Source organism: Protopterus annectens, chromosome 7.part0, assembly GCF_019279795.1.
Source record: "Protopterus annectens isolate FY-2018-M chromosome 7.part0, PAN1.0, whole genome shotgun sequence".
NCBI lineage: Eukaryota > Metazoa > Chordata > Ceratodontiformes > Protopteridae > Protopterus > Protopterus annectens.
Window position 1 is genome coordinate 1,302,006,510 of NC_056739.1, and position 13,873 is coordinate 1,302,020,382.

Consider the following 13,873-nt stretch of genomic DNA (forward strand, 5'->3'; position numbering starts at 1 on the left):
CGCTTCACAATGGAAATGGAAATCAGACTTGCCTTTATATATTCATAGTGTTTTGCATAAATAAGAGATCTTTGAATGCAAAGGTTGCTATTAAGCCCTGATGGCTATAGGTCTTTTGATGAAGTTTATATGTGCAGTAAAGTTATTTGTCATTTGTTAACCGGGTTGGTCCAACTGAGCCAGTGGCCCATTTTCAGTGGAGACCTGAGGAGAAAAGCTACGACATACAAAACAAGATAACGCAGTTCGTGAAAACATTATCAGAGAAATTAATATGCATTACATGAAAATAATATACATTGCATGAAATACAACATTTTGAATAAACTGGAAAGAACATAAATTGTTACAATCTTATAAAAAGTTTTCAGTAGTACTTACTGGCAGAATTAAAAATGTTTACATACTGCTGTGGTAAGACATTAGAAATAGCTTGGAATTAACTAAGAAAACTAAATAGGTGACAGACAAGTTATGTTTGATATTGCTTGTGCCGTCAGAGAGCAGGAAACTTTTGAGAGAAGTGTGTATAGAGTCATACGTTGCTATAGGCGCTGAAGACAGATTTGGTAGTAGTGTGAGAGGTAGTAAAGTGGTGTGGGGGGGGGGGCAGGTGAGGAATTAATTGGGATCTTGGCAGTGACAGGTGCTGGCATTTAGGAGGTCATTTTTGAGTTTGGATTTAAAGAGACTTGTGCTAGCAATGGTTCGGATGTTAAGGGGGAGGTTGTTCCAAGCCTGGGATATACTGTTTTTGTAGAGAAGTTTGCCAGTGCTTTTGTTTGTTTATCGGTGTGGAGAAGGAACTGGTAAGAGCTGTGGAGAGTGCAGGAGAGTATGTAACATGTTATTAGGGAGGAGAGACAGGGACAGCTTAAGGGTTTAGAGAGCAGAGAGTGTGTCATTTTCTACTGGGAGAGAAGTAGGTGTTGGGGGAAGTCAAGCCAGTGGCGCTGTTCTAGAGCAAGGCAATGATGTGATTTGTAAGGATAGTTACTGGCAAGTCTTGCAACACTGTAATAAGATTGACAGAGTTTTGCTGAAAGGGTGGATTGTGGATGTGTAAAGATAGGAGAGCCATATAGCAGAAAAGGGAGGAGGAAAGCCAGAGCTAGCATTTGTTTTGAGTCAGGAGCTATGTATTTTTTATGTCTGTAAAGTAGGCAAAGTTTTTGATTTGTCTTTTATATCTCTATGTATATATGTCTTGTTATCAGGAGAAGAAATGGTGAAGGTTGTTTTGAGGTGGGAGAGGGTTTTGGGAAAGAAGCGTAGCAGATTTGTTTTCTTGAGATTAAGTATTAGTTGGTTGTCAGTTAGCCATTTTTCTATGGATAGAAAGCTGTGTTGAGTAGTAGATAAGAGGGTAGGAAAGTTGTCAGAATAGGTGATAAGGGTGGAGTCGTCTGCGTATTGTGGAGGGAGGATGTTGTACATGAAGTGTGCAGTTGGTTGGTAAAAATATTAAAGAGTAGTGAGTCAAGAATAGAGCCTTGAGGGACCCCATTATGAATAGGTAAGTAAGGGGAGTAGGTGGACTGCTATCTTACAGACTGTTGTCTATTTTTATTAGAGAGATGGCTACAGAACTATTTAATAGTAGAGGGGGATAGGTTAAGTTCCAATAGCTCATCAAGAAGTTTAGCGTGAGAGATTATATCGAATGCTTTTGAGAGGTCAAGAAAGAGGCAAGAAACAAGAAGATTTTTGTCTCTGGCTTCGACAAGTCTGAGTAAAGGACAGAAGAGCAGTAAATTTGCTATGGTGGGGTCTGAAACCATGGTGAGTAGGGGTTAGGAGATTTTTATCTACTAGGTATTTAAGTAGCTGTTTGTGAATGCATTTTTCAAGGAGTTTAGATAGTGGAGAGATGATTGCAATAGGTCTGTAGCTGGATGGTTCATTGGTATTGCCTCCTTTGTTTAGTGGAATGATGAAGAAAGATTTCCATATGTCTGGGATGGTGGATTCTTGAATAGATCTGGTGATCAGGATAGAAACAGGATAGGCTATTGAGTAGGCGGCTACTTTAAGAATGAGGGTGGGGAGGTTGTCAGAGGAGGGTGAGCATGGCTTCAATTTAAGCAGAAGGGATTTTATGTAAAAGGTTGGGATGGGGTCTAGTATGAAAGAAGTGCTATTGGTAGAACTGGGAGTGGTAAGTGTGATATTTTTGTTCTGACTATTCTGACCAAGTTATGCAGAAGTGTTTATTGTATCCTTTCTGTTTTTGATGAATATCTTGCAAATTTTCCAGAAACCTTTATTGGAAACTTCAGTTTAACGAGTCATTCATTTGTTTACTCGTTTTCTAATCGATCATCCTTTTCAGGGTAATGCAGAATGAGAGCATATCCTAGCACTTAATAGCCATAGGGCAGTAGACCAATCTTGTATGAGATGACGCTATATTCTAGGGTTCATACACAGGCACACACATAGTTGCCCTTGTCATACCTGAATAGGGACTTTTGACCGGTACATTTACCTGATTAACCAATGTATGTATAAATAATCAATTTACTATCAGAATGTTGATGCCAGTTCCTTCGAGTCCCCAAATTGAATCCTGAAAACTGAAAGGCAGAAAATCTAAATTGTAAAATGTGGAAAAATACTGAATCCCAACACTTACTGTCACTCGACACCTAAACAAAGGCTAACATAGGTTGTAAAAGTGGACAAGTCCGCTGTTTCAATATTTAAAACTTTCAGTATTCCATCTTTCGATCTTCAAGATTTGTGATTGGGGGATTTTATGGAATTGGCATCGACCTTCTGATAGTAAACATAAGTAAGTAGATATGGACACCAAATATCTACATGGAGATTAACCTTTTCCATTCTTGTATCAGGATTTTAATAAGCAAACTCCATACAGAATGGGACTTTCTATGATGAGACTGTTGTATTTTAGACATGTTAGTTTCCTTCAGTATTGAAATATTACTTTGGTAAAGTACTTAATAAAAAGGGTGTTTTTTTACTTTCTTAGGCATTAATTTAAAAAAAAAGCAGACTCGAACGTATAACTTCTTTGTTTTCTGTTAATTTTAGGAATAGGGCTTGTTTTTCTGCGGAGATGGTTTGCAGGAGGAGTTTGCAAAAATAAGGCAAGACTGGATGGCAAAACAGTAATAGTAACAGGGGCAAATGTTGGCATTGGAAGGGAGACTGCCAAAGACCTTGCTAAAAGAGGTAAGCGTGTTTAATCTTCCTTTTGTTAAACATAGACCCATTTGCAAATATTAAACAAATTGTTATTAAGATAGAATTGAGAAGTAATCAAAAGATGTTCTATATTGTCTTAAAGATATTAACTAAATTACAACAAAAGAGTAATGTACAACACTGAACCAGCATATGTGCTAAAACGTATACTGTTCCAGGGTGCTAGAACCATGAGCCTCATTAGCTTTAGAATGTTAGTGCACGAGGCTGAGAGCTTGAGCAAAATATTGTAAGAACATATGGATATCTGTTTTGGTGCATTACAGTGTGTTTAAGGTTTCCACTTTTTTACATTGTAAGCATCTCGCTGGGTTGTCATCATGACTGTGCTTCCTTGCTGCCTTATTGAAGGTTGCTGTAATGTAATTGACAAATGAGCACAGATTGCATCTCTGCATACCATATTAAATGTTTTGTGGTTCCTAGGTTAGTAGAATATGTTGCTGTAGGACACATTTAATGAGCTTATTTTGCATTGCAGTTATAAGCCAGTGAGTTGGGCGCTTTAGTAAGAGTTATTTTCTATCAGCCTCCAGTTTCCTGTTGTGTCACTGTTAACTTGACATGCACATAGGTCCCGGCTGAAAATACACTTTTGCCTTTTGAGCTTAGTTAATTAACGAATGTCTGAAAAAATGGCAGGGACATTTATGTTATGTCTTACAAATTGTATGCTTTTATGTCTCCCATAGGTGCTAGAGTTATTCTTGCATGTCGAAATCTTGAGCAAGCAGCGAAGGCAGCGGATGAGATTAGAAAGGAGTCTGGTAATGGAAATGTGACTACCAAACACTTAGACTTGTCCTCACTTGCATCAGTCCGACGGTTTGCTAAGGATGTTCAAGAAAGTGAATCAGCATTGCATATACTCATCAATAATGCTGGTGAGAGCAGTTTGATTTTACATGTAGGTTTCAAGAGTAGCTGCAAGCTTTGTTTCTATTTATTGTTTTCATGTTCTGGCATGCTGTGGCTAGTTAATATAGTTGAATATCTTCTACCTTTCCATCATAAGCCGTGTAACTGATTTGCCAGCTCATTGGTGCCACAATATCGAGCTGACACTCTCTCATCAGATACTGTTCAAATATATATTTCATCAAGAGTCTGTGGACGTACACATGGTCACTGTTGTAGGTCTATCTTCTGTTTTATGTAGTAAATGATTGTTATTATATAAGAGGTTTGCTACGTCTACAAAAGTGATTTATGTGTTATAGCATGAGTAGTTGAGATCTGTAAATAGGGGCTTGTCAGAGTATTTTGCAGATATGGTGTAGCCCAATTTGGTTGAGTGTATGCTGTTGTTTGGGCTGTATGCAATGGGCTGAATGATTGAAAGATTAAAGTGTGTGTGTCTGTGTGTGTGTCTGTGTGTGTGTCTGTGTGTGTGTGTGTGTGTGTGTGTGTGTGTGTGTGTGTGTGTGTGTGTGTGTGTGTGTCTGTGTGTGTAAATAGAGGAAGCAGTATGAGTTTGGTCAAAAGTGAGCAGAGTGTGTGTGTGTGTGTGTGTGTGTGTGTGTGTGTGTGTGTGTGTGTGTATGTGTGAGCGAGCGAGTGAGTGTGTATGTGTGCGTACTCCTTAATGGCTTAATGGGGTTATTATGTCTTCAGGCTATTCAACCACTGTGCTCTTTTTTTTTTTTTTTTTTTTTTTTGGTTTGGTTGCTAAGTTGGTGATTGACTGGCTTGATGTCTGTAAAATGGACATTATCCCATATAAATATATATTTGCGGGTGATAGTAGTAAATAGAATTCAGGAAATTGAGACTGATGCATAATGTTAAGATAACGCAAAACCGTGTGCAGGTATGCTAAGTTTAATCACCAGATGTAGAAATCTGTATATTGTGTTATCTTTGTACAGAAACTTAAAAGTGATGAGGAATGTGATGGATATTATATTCTCACTTTTCTGTCACAGACCAGCTGATGTAGACAGTATCAAGTTATATCATGCTTTTGTTTAAGGTAAGCATCTTTCCAGTGGCTTGACCACCTGATTCTGTGTACCTTTTACAAATCATATTATTCAGCAGTCGCCCGTCTGATATTATTTCCCTGGTTCATTAGGCTGAGTTAGAGGTAATTTGTGATGGTGCAGATAACATGCTTAGATATCTCTGTAATGGTTAATTTGCATCTGCTGAAAGCTGCATAGTTTACATCTTCCTACAGGAACATTGATGCATCTTCTGGAGGTAGAGGTGATAGGTAGGTCTTCATGAATGCTTTAGACAAAATCATTTTCACTGCAGGTGTGTTGATGCCTTCTGGGTCACTGAATTTTGTGTGCTTAAACATGAGTTTACATTCACAGACAGGCTAAAAAATATTCTGTGCATGTATTGCCATTTTATTCAGATTTATCCTTAGCTTCTCCTTTTACAGGGGAAAATGTAGGTGGTTCCTCTTACATAAGACCACTGTATCACAATCCTGTTCCCATACAGGCTGATCTTAGAGATCAAAATCCTTCAGTCGGAATACTTGCATCCATGAGGGTATGCAACAAAAATATTAAAGAAGATTCTGTTTGTCAGCTTTTTCAAATTATTATTTGCAAATGCTTTAGCAGCTGTTCTACCCCTTGGATAGTTCTGCTATTTCACAAAGCCCTGCATATCTGTGCCCAACATTTGTTGTGCAGTTCTTTTGAGGCAGCCATTGCAGCAAATTATATAATTTCTGAAGCCTTTTCACGCCATTCACAGCACCGTTTTGGTAGAGAACAAGATCTCTCACTACCAGTTAATTTGTATAATATTATATTTTCTAAAATGGGGTTGAAAGAGGTTTTAAACTTGCTATAATACAGAATTCCTTCAAAGCTTTATCTCAGCCAGACCATGCTAATCAGAGTAGATTCTGTTAAGACTTCATTAGCCTGGAGAGTGGTAGATAGGGGTGCCTTTGGTTGAAATGATTCTTCTTTTAAAAGTTGTGAGTGTCATACTGAGAAAATGAGATTTGGGGGTATATTCTCAGTTTCTTCCATTTGAGAATAAAATGGTGGGGTTCAGAATGATTCCCTTCAGTCAGTGCCTTTCCTCTGTTTCCCTGTGGTCATTGCCTTTCCTCCAGTTTCAGGAGCCTGCATAGATTTTTTTAATACTCCTAATATATTTCTCAATTTCAAAATGAAGAAACAACATTTTTTTGCAGTTGTCTTGCTAACTGCCTTCAGATAGTTTCTAGAGTATGTAGCTCTAGACAAAGTTGCCCTCAGCAACAGGCCTGTGCATATTTACCTGCATGTGAATGGCTAACTTACTCCGTTTCAGTCACTGTGAACTAGTCAGCAGTCTCAGGTTAGTCATTCCACTTCGGGGATCTCTGGTACTAAAAATAAATGAAAAGAAAGCATTCTGCTCGTCTCCGAACATTGTAATAACATGAGTTTTCAAGCACTTCCAACTTGTATATCCACCAGCACAATAATTAACCCCAATTCCAGATTTCATAGAGGAAAAGAATGCATTCTCGAATGTATGCACATGCATGCATGAGCAAACACACACACACACACACACACACACACACACACACACAGCTTTTGTATGCAGGGATAAAATGTATGCTAAAAGAACTAGGCACCCTACTACATCTCTGTTCAGAGTCAATGATGTACAGTCTGAAAGTTTCCTGATTAATGGACTCATGGTGGCTATACATTCTGATAAAGGATAAAAATATTTTTGTAGCCTGTGTTTTTCTTTCTCCCGAATTTCAATATCTGAAGTAGATCTATCATGCACTGCTATCACACACAAATTCTAAAAAAAAAGAATTATTGTCACATTAGGCCACTACACACCCTCATATCAAGATCACTCCTTAGGAATGAAATGTCTCCAGTCTGGGAAATGCCAGCATTTGTCTTGAAGTCCTATTTTCTAAGTCTATCTGCTTTGCAACTTTGTGACTGAGAATGCTTAAACACTTTTGTGTTTTTCAACAGTGTAAAAGTTTTGCAGTTAATGAAAAAGTTTCAGAAATGATGAATTGAAGACTACTTCTTTTGCAATGAACTTTTAATTTGTGCAGTATTTTCTTTATGTTGCTTCTTAGGAAATGGTGAGGCGTAAATTGTCTGAATGAGTACTCAGTGTCATTGGATGTGGTTTTAAAACAGCTTGATAAATAATAAAAAAAAGCTAGTGATATTGTGAGCATAATTTTGTCTGTCAATCAATGATTTAGCATTAAGACAACTGCTTTTGATTTTCCTAAGGAGCAGTACAAAAGCTACAGCATAATGGAACAAAAAAGAGCTGATACTAAGAGACAGAATTAAGAGATAGCACTGCATAAATTAAGTAGTGTATATATTTAGAACACGTTTTTGGCTTTAAAGTTTTCTTCGGCTGTATGGTAATGCTTTCCTTAGTGTAGTTATGTAAACAGCATCACAGCACCAGCTGTGTAAATCCCACAACCTTTCAGAATATGACCAGGACCTGGGAACTTCAGCCAGAGGCATAGCTAGGGTGGGGTGAGGCGAGCAGGTAGCACTGGTGCAAAGTGCTGGGGATGTGATGTTTAGATCCAAAATTAATACTGGTATCGCATTTGCGGTCAGAACTGTAGCACGGTAGCAGTCTGTGTGTGTTATAAACTGTAGTAGCCAGTTTGCTGCTGTTGGAGAAAATACTTTTTTGCTCCTCAACTTTTCGGTTGGTGGATTCTGGAAAGATCTTTTAAGTATCCTATAACTAAAAAGATCATCTCCACTTGACTCCAAGTAGACTATTCTCTATCTGTTAAACCTAGCACTTGCTCCTACAGTACTTATTACCTTGATACGGCACTCTTGTCATAGATAGTACCCCAAAAAGGTAACCCCCCATTTCTCGGTCACCCACGTCCCCCTGAATCTTTTTTAAAGTTTTTGTCTATCCTTCTAGCATGTCGAGGGATCAGTTGCTAATATCCTCTCCTGCTCAGCTGGTGAACCTGGGAATACTGAGGCAATGTTACAATTGCCTCATGTACACAGACAACCCTCTCCTCCTCCCACAAAACACAAATACATGCGAGAGATGCAACTATACGGCCAAATTGGAGGCTGAGCTCTCTCAACACAGGACTGGCAAGACCAGTCAGGAGGAGAAGGTTACCACACACACTATAGACCCAGTCTCACATAGCACCATTACAACCTCAAATCATACACATAAACACACAAAGACATACTCGGAGGCTCTGATCAAAAATCTACCAAAACAGCAGAGGCCACCAAAGCAGACACCCAAACAACCACCACCTCAGAACACAACACCTGCAACACATAGACCTCACAGTCAGAGTGTCAAACAGTCACAGCCCTTAAGGCCAAACACAATGCCAGACACACTAGTCATTGGTGACTCCATAGTCAGACACACTGACGTCCGCTCACCAGACTGAGTAAGGAGAAGGTCACAGTAAGCTGCCTGTCGGGCGCTAGAATCCGCCACATAACGCAAGCACTCAGGTCTCTCAACAGCAAGTACAAATATGACTCAGTCATTGTCCACGCTGGTGTAAACGACCTGAGACGCACCTCCTTGGACTACATGAAAAGAGACATTGAGGAGCTCTCTGATTATGTAGCCCAGGCAGGTATGACCCTGACCTTGAGCAGTATCCTACCTTCACCAAGAGTGATGCCACAATACAGAGATAAGATGATCAGCTTTAACAATTGGCTTAAACACTGGTGTCATTCAAAGGGGATCCAGTATCTGTCTGCCTGGGATGACATGCTGGACAAGCCACGCTGCTTCAAGGGACGGCTTGCACCTGTCACCCTGGGATTCCGGATATTGGCAAAGGCTCTTGCCACCCCCATAGTGCCTTTTTAGGCAAGGCTCAAATTCTAAACCTACCACCCTAGAACACAAAAAGAAAAAAACTAAGGGTAATGCTGCTCAATGCCAGAAGTCTAAATCTCAAAATGCACGCACTCGAGGCCCTTCTCAGTATGGAGAACATCGATGTCTGTGCTGTGACAGAAACCTGGTTCAAGGCTCCTGAGAGCACCCCAGCTATCAGGTTTTACCTCATATCATGCGTTCCGCCCCAAAATCCGGACAATACCAAGAAAGGAGGGGGTATCCATATTCATCAAGGACACCCACACCTCAAGACTGGTGGCAACGCACGATGCATCGGAGACCATCCAGGTGCAATTAACCATAGGCAAGACTGCTCTGCAAATTGTAGCATGTTACAGGCCACCCTCACAAACTCAGGAACCTCACATGGCCTTCCTGAAAACACTAGAGGGATAAATGTATCACCAAACACCATCATACTAGGTGACTTCAATTACCCTAATATAGACTGGGAACACTACTCAAGCCCAAACACCCTAGCCCAAGAGTTCCTGGAATTCATAAACTCAAATGCCATGGAACAACTAGTCACCATCCCCACAAGAGGAGATAACATACTTGATCTCATCATCACGAACATGGGAGCACAATGTTCAACACCGAAGTATACCCTCACTGGTGAGATCAGATCACAAACTAATCTCGCTGGAGGTCCTCATCCCACCCCCGCCTGCAATAAAAGACCACAGTAAAGAACTTCTCAAAAGCCGACTTCACACTTCTAAAGACTAGTGTGGTCTCCTTTAAGGCCCCCGAGCCGGCGGAAAACAGTACTCAAGCCGCTGAATCACTTACAAACACCTTCTACCAGCACCTGCAGGACTGTATGGATAAGGCAATCCCAAACAAAACAAAGACTCTTAGTACCAAAGGCAAGCGTCCAGTCTGGTGGACCCCAGCCATAAACAATCTCTACAGTAAAAGGAGGAAGCTACTACAAGATAGAGCAAAATCCTTAAAAGGTAAGACACCCTTGATCACTATAAGTAAAAAACTAAGAGCTCTCATAAAATCATCCAAAGCAAATTTCGAGAGAAAAATAGCTAAAGACTCAAAAGACAATCATAAGGCCTTCTTTAGCTATGTTAGAAACCTAGGAGGAAACTCCCAGATATGCTCAGAACTAGTTCAAAATGATGTGAAGATTACTGATCCTACAGACATTGCCAACATACTGGCTGACAGGTTCAGTGCAAACTTCTCCCCCCCCAAAGGAGAGATATCTATACCAAACGATTGCAGCCCCCCAAACATCTCCAGCGCCCAAGTGAGAACTGCTCTCTCCAAAGCAAAAAACACAGCATCCATGGGACCTGATGGTGTCCCCGGCTGTGTGCTCCACGAACTCAATGAGGAATTAAACCCACAGCTAGGACAGCTGTTTAATCAAAGTCTTACCTCTGGATACGCATTCCAGGAGTGGCGCACTGCAACTGTGGTCCCACTTCACAAAGGCGGTGCCTCCACCGACCCTGGAAATTACCGGCCCATTAGCTTGACAAGCCTTATCTGCAAAGCCATGGAGAGGATCATAATGGACCTCATAAATAAAGACATAGGGAATTTGCAGACTTTGGATCCAACCCAGTTTGGCTTTGTCAAAGGCAGATCATGCCTTTTAAACTTGGTTGACTTCTTCGAAACTGTCACCAAAGCCATTGACGAGGGAAAGGCAGTCCATACAGCCTACCTCGATCTGGCTAAGGCCTTCGATACAATACCCCACTCGGGTATCATTGAAAAACTCATCAGCTTAAATGTTAACCCATACATCACGAGATGGGTTGCAAACTGGCTGAGTGACAGAACCCACAGGGTCAGAGTTGCTGGCGCCATGTCAGACTCAAAGCCTGTCACAAGTGGTGTCCCACAGGGCTCAGTCCTGGGCCCACTCTTGTTTGGCATCTACTTTTCCAGTACAAGAAAACACAGGAGGGTTATGGCTGACAAAGTTTGCAGATGACTGCAAACTGGGCGCCATAGTAGAAAACACATCTGACACAGATATCCTTCAGAAGGGTCTCAACGGATAACTGGTGCCAGAGCCACGGCCTGAAGTTAAATGCCAAAAAATGCATAGTCATACCCTTTGGGAAAAACAAGGTTACCCCTAGCTACCAAATAGGTGGCAATCCACTGAGCACAGAAGAAGTTATCAGGGACCTGGGGACCCAGGTTGATAGTAGTCTGTCATTCGACACCCATGTAGCTAAAGTAGTTAGGAAGACCTTCTACATTGCCCACCTTATCATGAAGGGATTCTCATCTAGATCAAGGGAGGTCATAGTCTCCCTTTACTCATCACTCATCAGACCAATGATTGAGTACAATGCCCCATTCAGGATGTATCTGACCCGGCACTTGCAGCAGCTGGAGAGGCCACAAAAGTTCCTCACCAAAAGGATAAAGGGTCTCAAAATCTGTCCTTTCCTGCCCTACTGAAAGAACTCCAGCTCTATTCAGTCGCTACGCTTGCTCAGAGGTGACCTTTGCCTAACATACAAGGCCATGTCAAACCCAGATTTGTTGAATATGCTTCACCTCAAAAAGTCTAGATCCATCAGAGCCACAAGGGCGGGAGACTTAAACCTCGACACGGCTATTAATAGGACGTGCTGGAGGGATAGATTCATCACCCAAAGACTCCCTATGCTGTGGAACAAAATCCCGGTACATGTGAGGCAGAGCACCTCGCTGGCCTTGTTCAAGAGAAATCTTGACCAATGGATGGGAGATCGCAGATATACCCCAGGGATTACCTCAGTGTCACTGCTCGACAGAGGCACAGCAAAATAATGGGTATAGTTCCCCATACTAAAGGGGTGGCGTAAGCCACAAAACGATGGGCTAGGCTTGTAAATGCCCTCGGGCAGATAGCCTAGTATGAACCTATGAACCTATGAACCTAAGTAGTGAGGTCTAAGATCCTGATGGGATATTATGCATTACTAGCTTCTTAAGTGATCATAGGTTCATAGGTAGATACTAGGCTATCTGCCCTAGGGAATTTATAAGCCTAGCCAGAGTGTATTTGGCTTCCGCCTCCCTATTAGATTAGCCTACTGTACCTCTGTAAAGTAGGTCACAGAAGGTACACTTTTAAGATTAGTTTGCTGTGCCTCTGTCTAGCAGGGACACAGAAGAGATTCCAGGGGTGAATTTGCGATTTCCCATCCACACATCCAGATTTCGCTTGAAGAGGGTCAGCGAGGGGCTATGTCTAACATGAATTGGGATTCTATTCCAGAGTGAGGGGAGCCTCTGGGAACTGAATCTGTCCCTCCAGCATGTCCTATTTATTTTTGTGCTGAGGTTTAGGTCCCTGGAGCGTGTAGCTCTAAGGGACTTGGATTTTTTGAGGTGGAGCATGTCCATTAATTCTGGGTTTGACATGGCTTTGTATGTCAGGCATAGATCGCCTCTGAGTAGGCGGTAAGCAACTGAGTAGAGCTGGAGTTTCTTTAGTCGAGCTGCATAGGACATCTGTTTGTAGCCCATGATCATCTTGGTGAGGTACTTTTGGTGTCTCTCCAGTTGCTGCAGGTGTCGGGTAAGGTACATCCCAAAAGGGGCATTGTATTCAATTATGGGCCTGATGAGTGACGAGTAGAGGGGCACAATGATCTCTCTTGATCTAAATGCGAACCCTTTCGTGATAAGGTGGGCTATATAGAAGGACTTTCTAACTACTTTGGCAACGTGATTATCAAAGGAGAGATTACTATCTACGTTGGTCCCCAAATCTCTAATTACTTCCGTGCTTAATGGATTACCACCTATGTGGTAATTTGTGGGCACCTTGTTTTTCCCAAAGGGGATGACTATGCACTTTTTAGCATTTAGCTTGAGGCTGCGGCTCTGGCACCAAGCATCCGTCTCTGTGAGACCCTTTTGGAGGATGCTTGTGTCAGCTGGAGATTCGATTATGGCCCCCAGTTTGCAGTCATCTGTGAACTTTGTCAGTCATAATCCCCCCGTGTTAGCCTGAACCTCAGAGAAGTATATACAGAACAAGAGAGGTCCCAGAACTGAGCCGTGTGGGACGCCACTTGTAACTGGTTTGGATTCAGACATGGCACCTGCGATTCTGACCTTGTGGGTTCTATCTCTGAGCCAGTTTGCAACCCATCTTGTGATATAGGGGTTGATATTTAAGCTGGTAAGCTTATTTATGATGCCCGAGTGGGGTATTGTGTTGAAGGCTTTTGCGAGGTCCAGGTAGGCTGTGTGGGCTACCTTGCCCTCATGTATGGCTTTGGTAACTGTTTCAAAGAAATCAACTAGGTTTAAGAGGCAAGATCTGCCCTTAACAAAGCCGAATTGGGTAGGATCAAGTGTCTGGAGGCTCCCAATGTCTTTGTTTGTGAGTTCCATGGTAATACCCTCCATAGCTTTACAAACCAGACTAGTCAGGCTTATGGGGCGATAGTTTCCGGGGTCCGTTGTGGCACCACCTTTGTGGAGTGGGACCACTGTAGCTGTACACCATTCTTTGGGTACATATCCTGTAGTAAGGCTAAGTTTGAACAGTGACTTAATGTGAGGGTTCAATTCTTCTTGGAGCTAGTGTAAGACACAGCCTGGGACACCGTCCGGTCCCATAGATGCTGTGTTTTTTGCTTTGGAGAGGGCAGCTTTCACCTGTGCATCTGTGATGTCAGGGAGGTTACATTCAGTTGGGATAGGTGTTTGCTCCTTTGGGGAGGGGGGAGAAGTTTGCTGAATCTGTCTGCCAGGATGTTGGCTATGTCTGTAGGTTCGT

The 13,873-nt window shown here is 41.8% G+C and overlaps 1 protein-coding gene across 2 annotated transcripts in view; it reads left to right on the forward strand.

The window, feature by feature from the left end:
* Window positions 1-13,873, forward strand: part of LOC122807025 (retinol dehydrogenase 13-like) — a 609,225-nt gene that overhangs the window by 377,285 nt on the left and 218,067 nt on the right. For both annotated transcript variants that reach the window (XM_044077911.1, XM_044077910.1), the window contains exons 3-4: window positions 3,058-3,198; window positions 3,924-4,115. In XM_044077911.1, coding sequence (XP_043933846.1) covers window positions 3,058-3,198; window positions 3,924-4,115 — 333 coding nt within the window. The remainder of the gene's footprint in view (window positions 1-3,057; window positions 3,199-3,923; window positions 4,116-13,873) is intronic.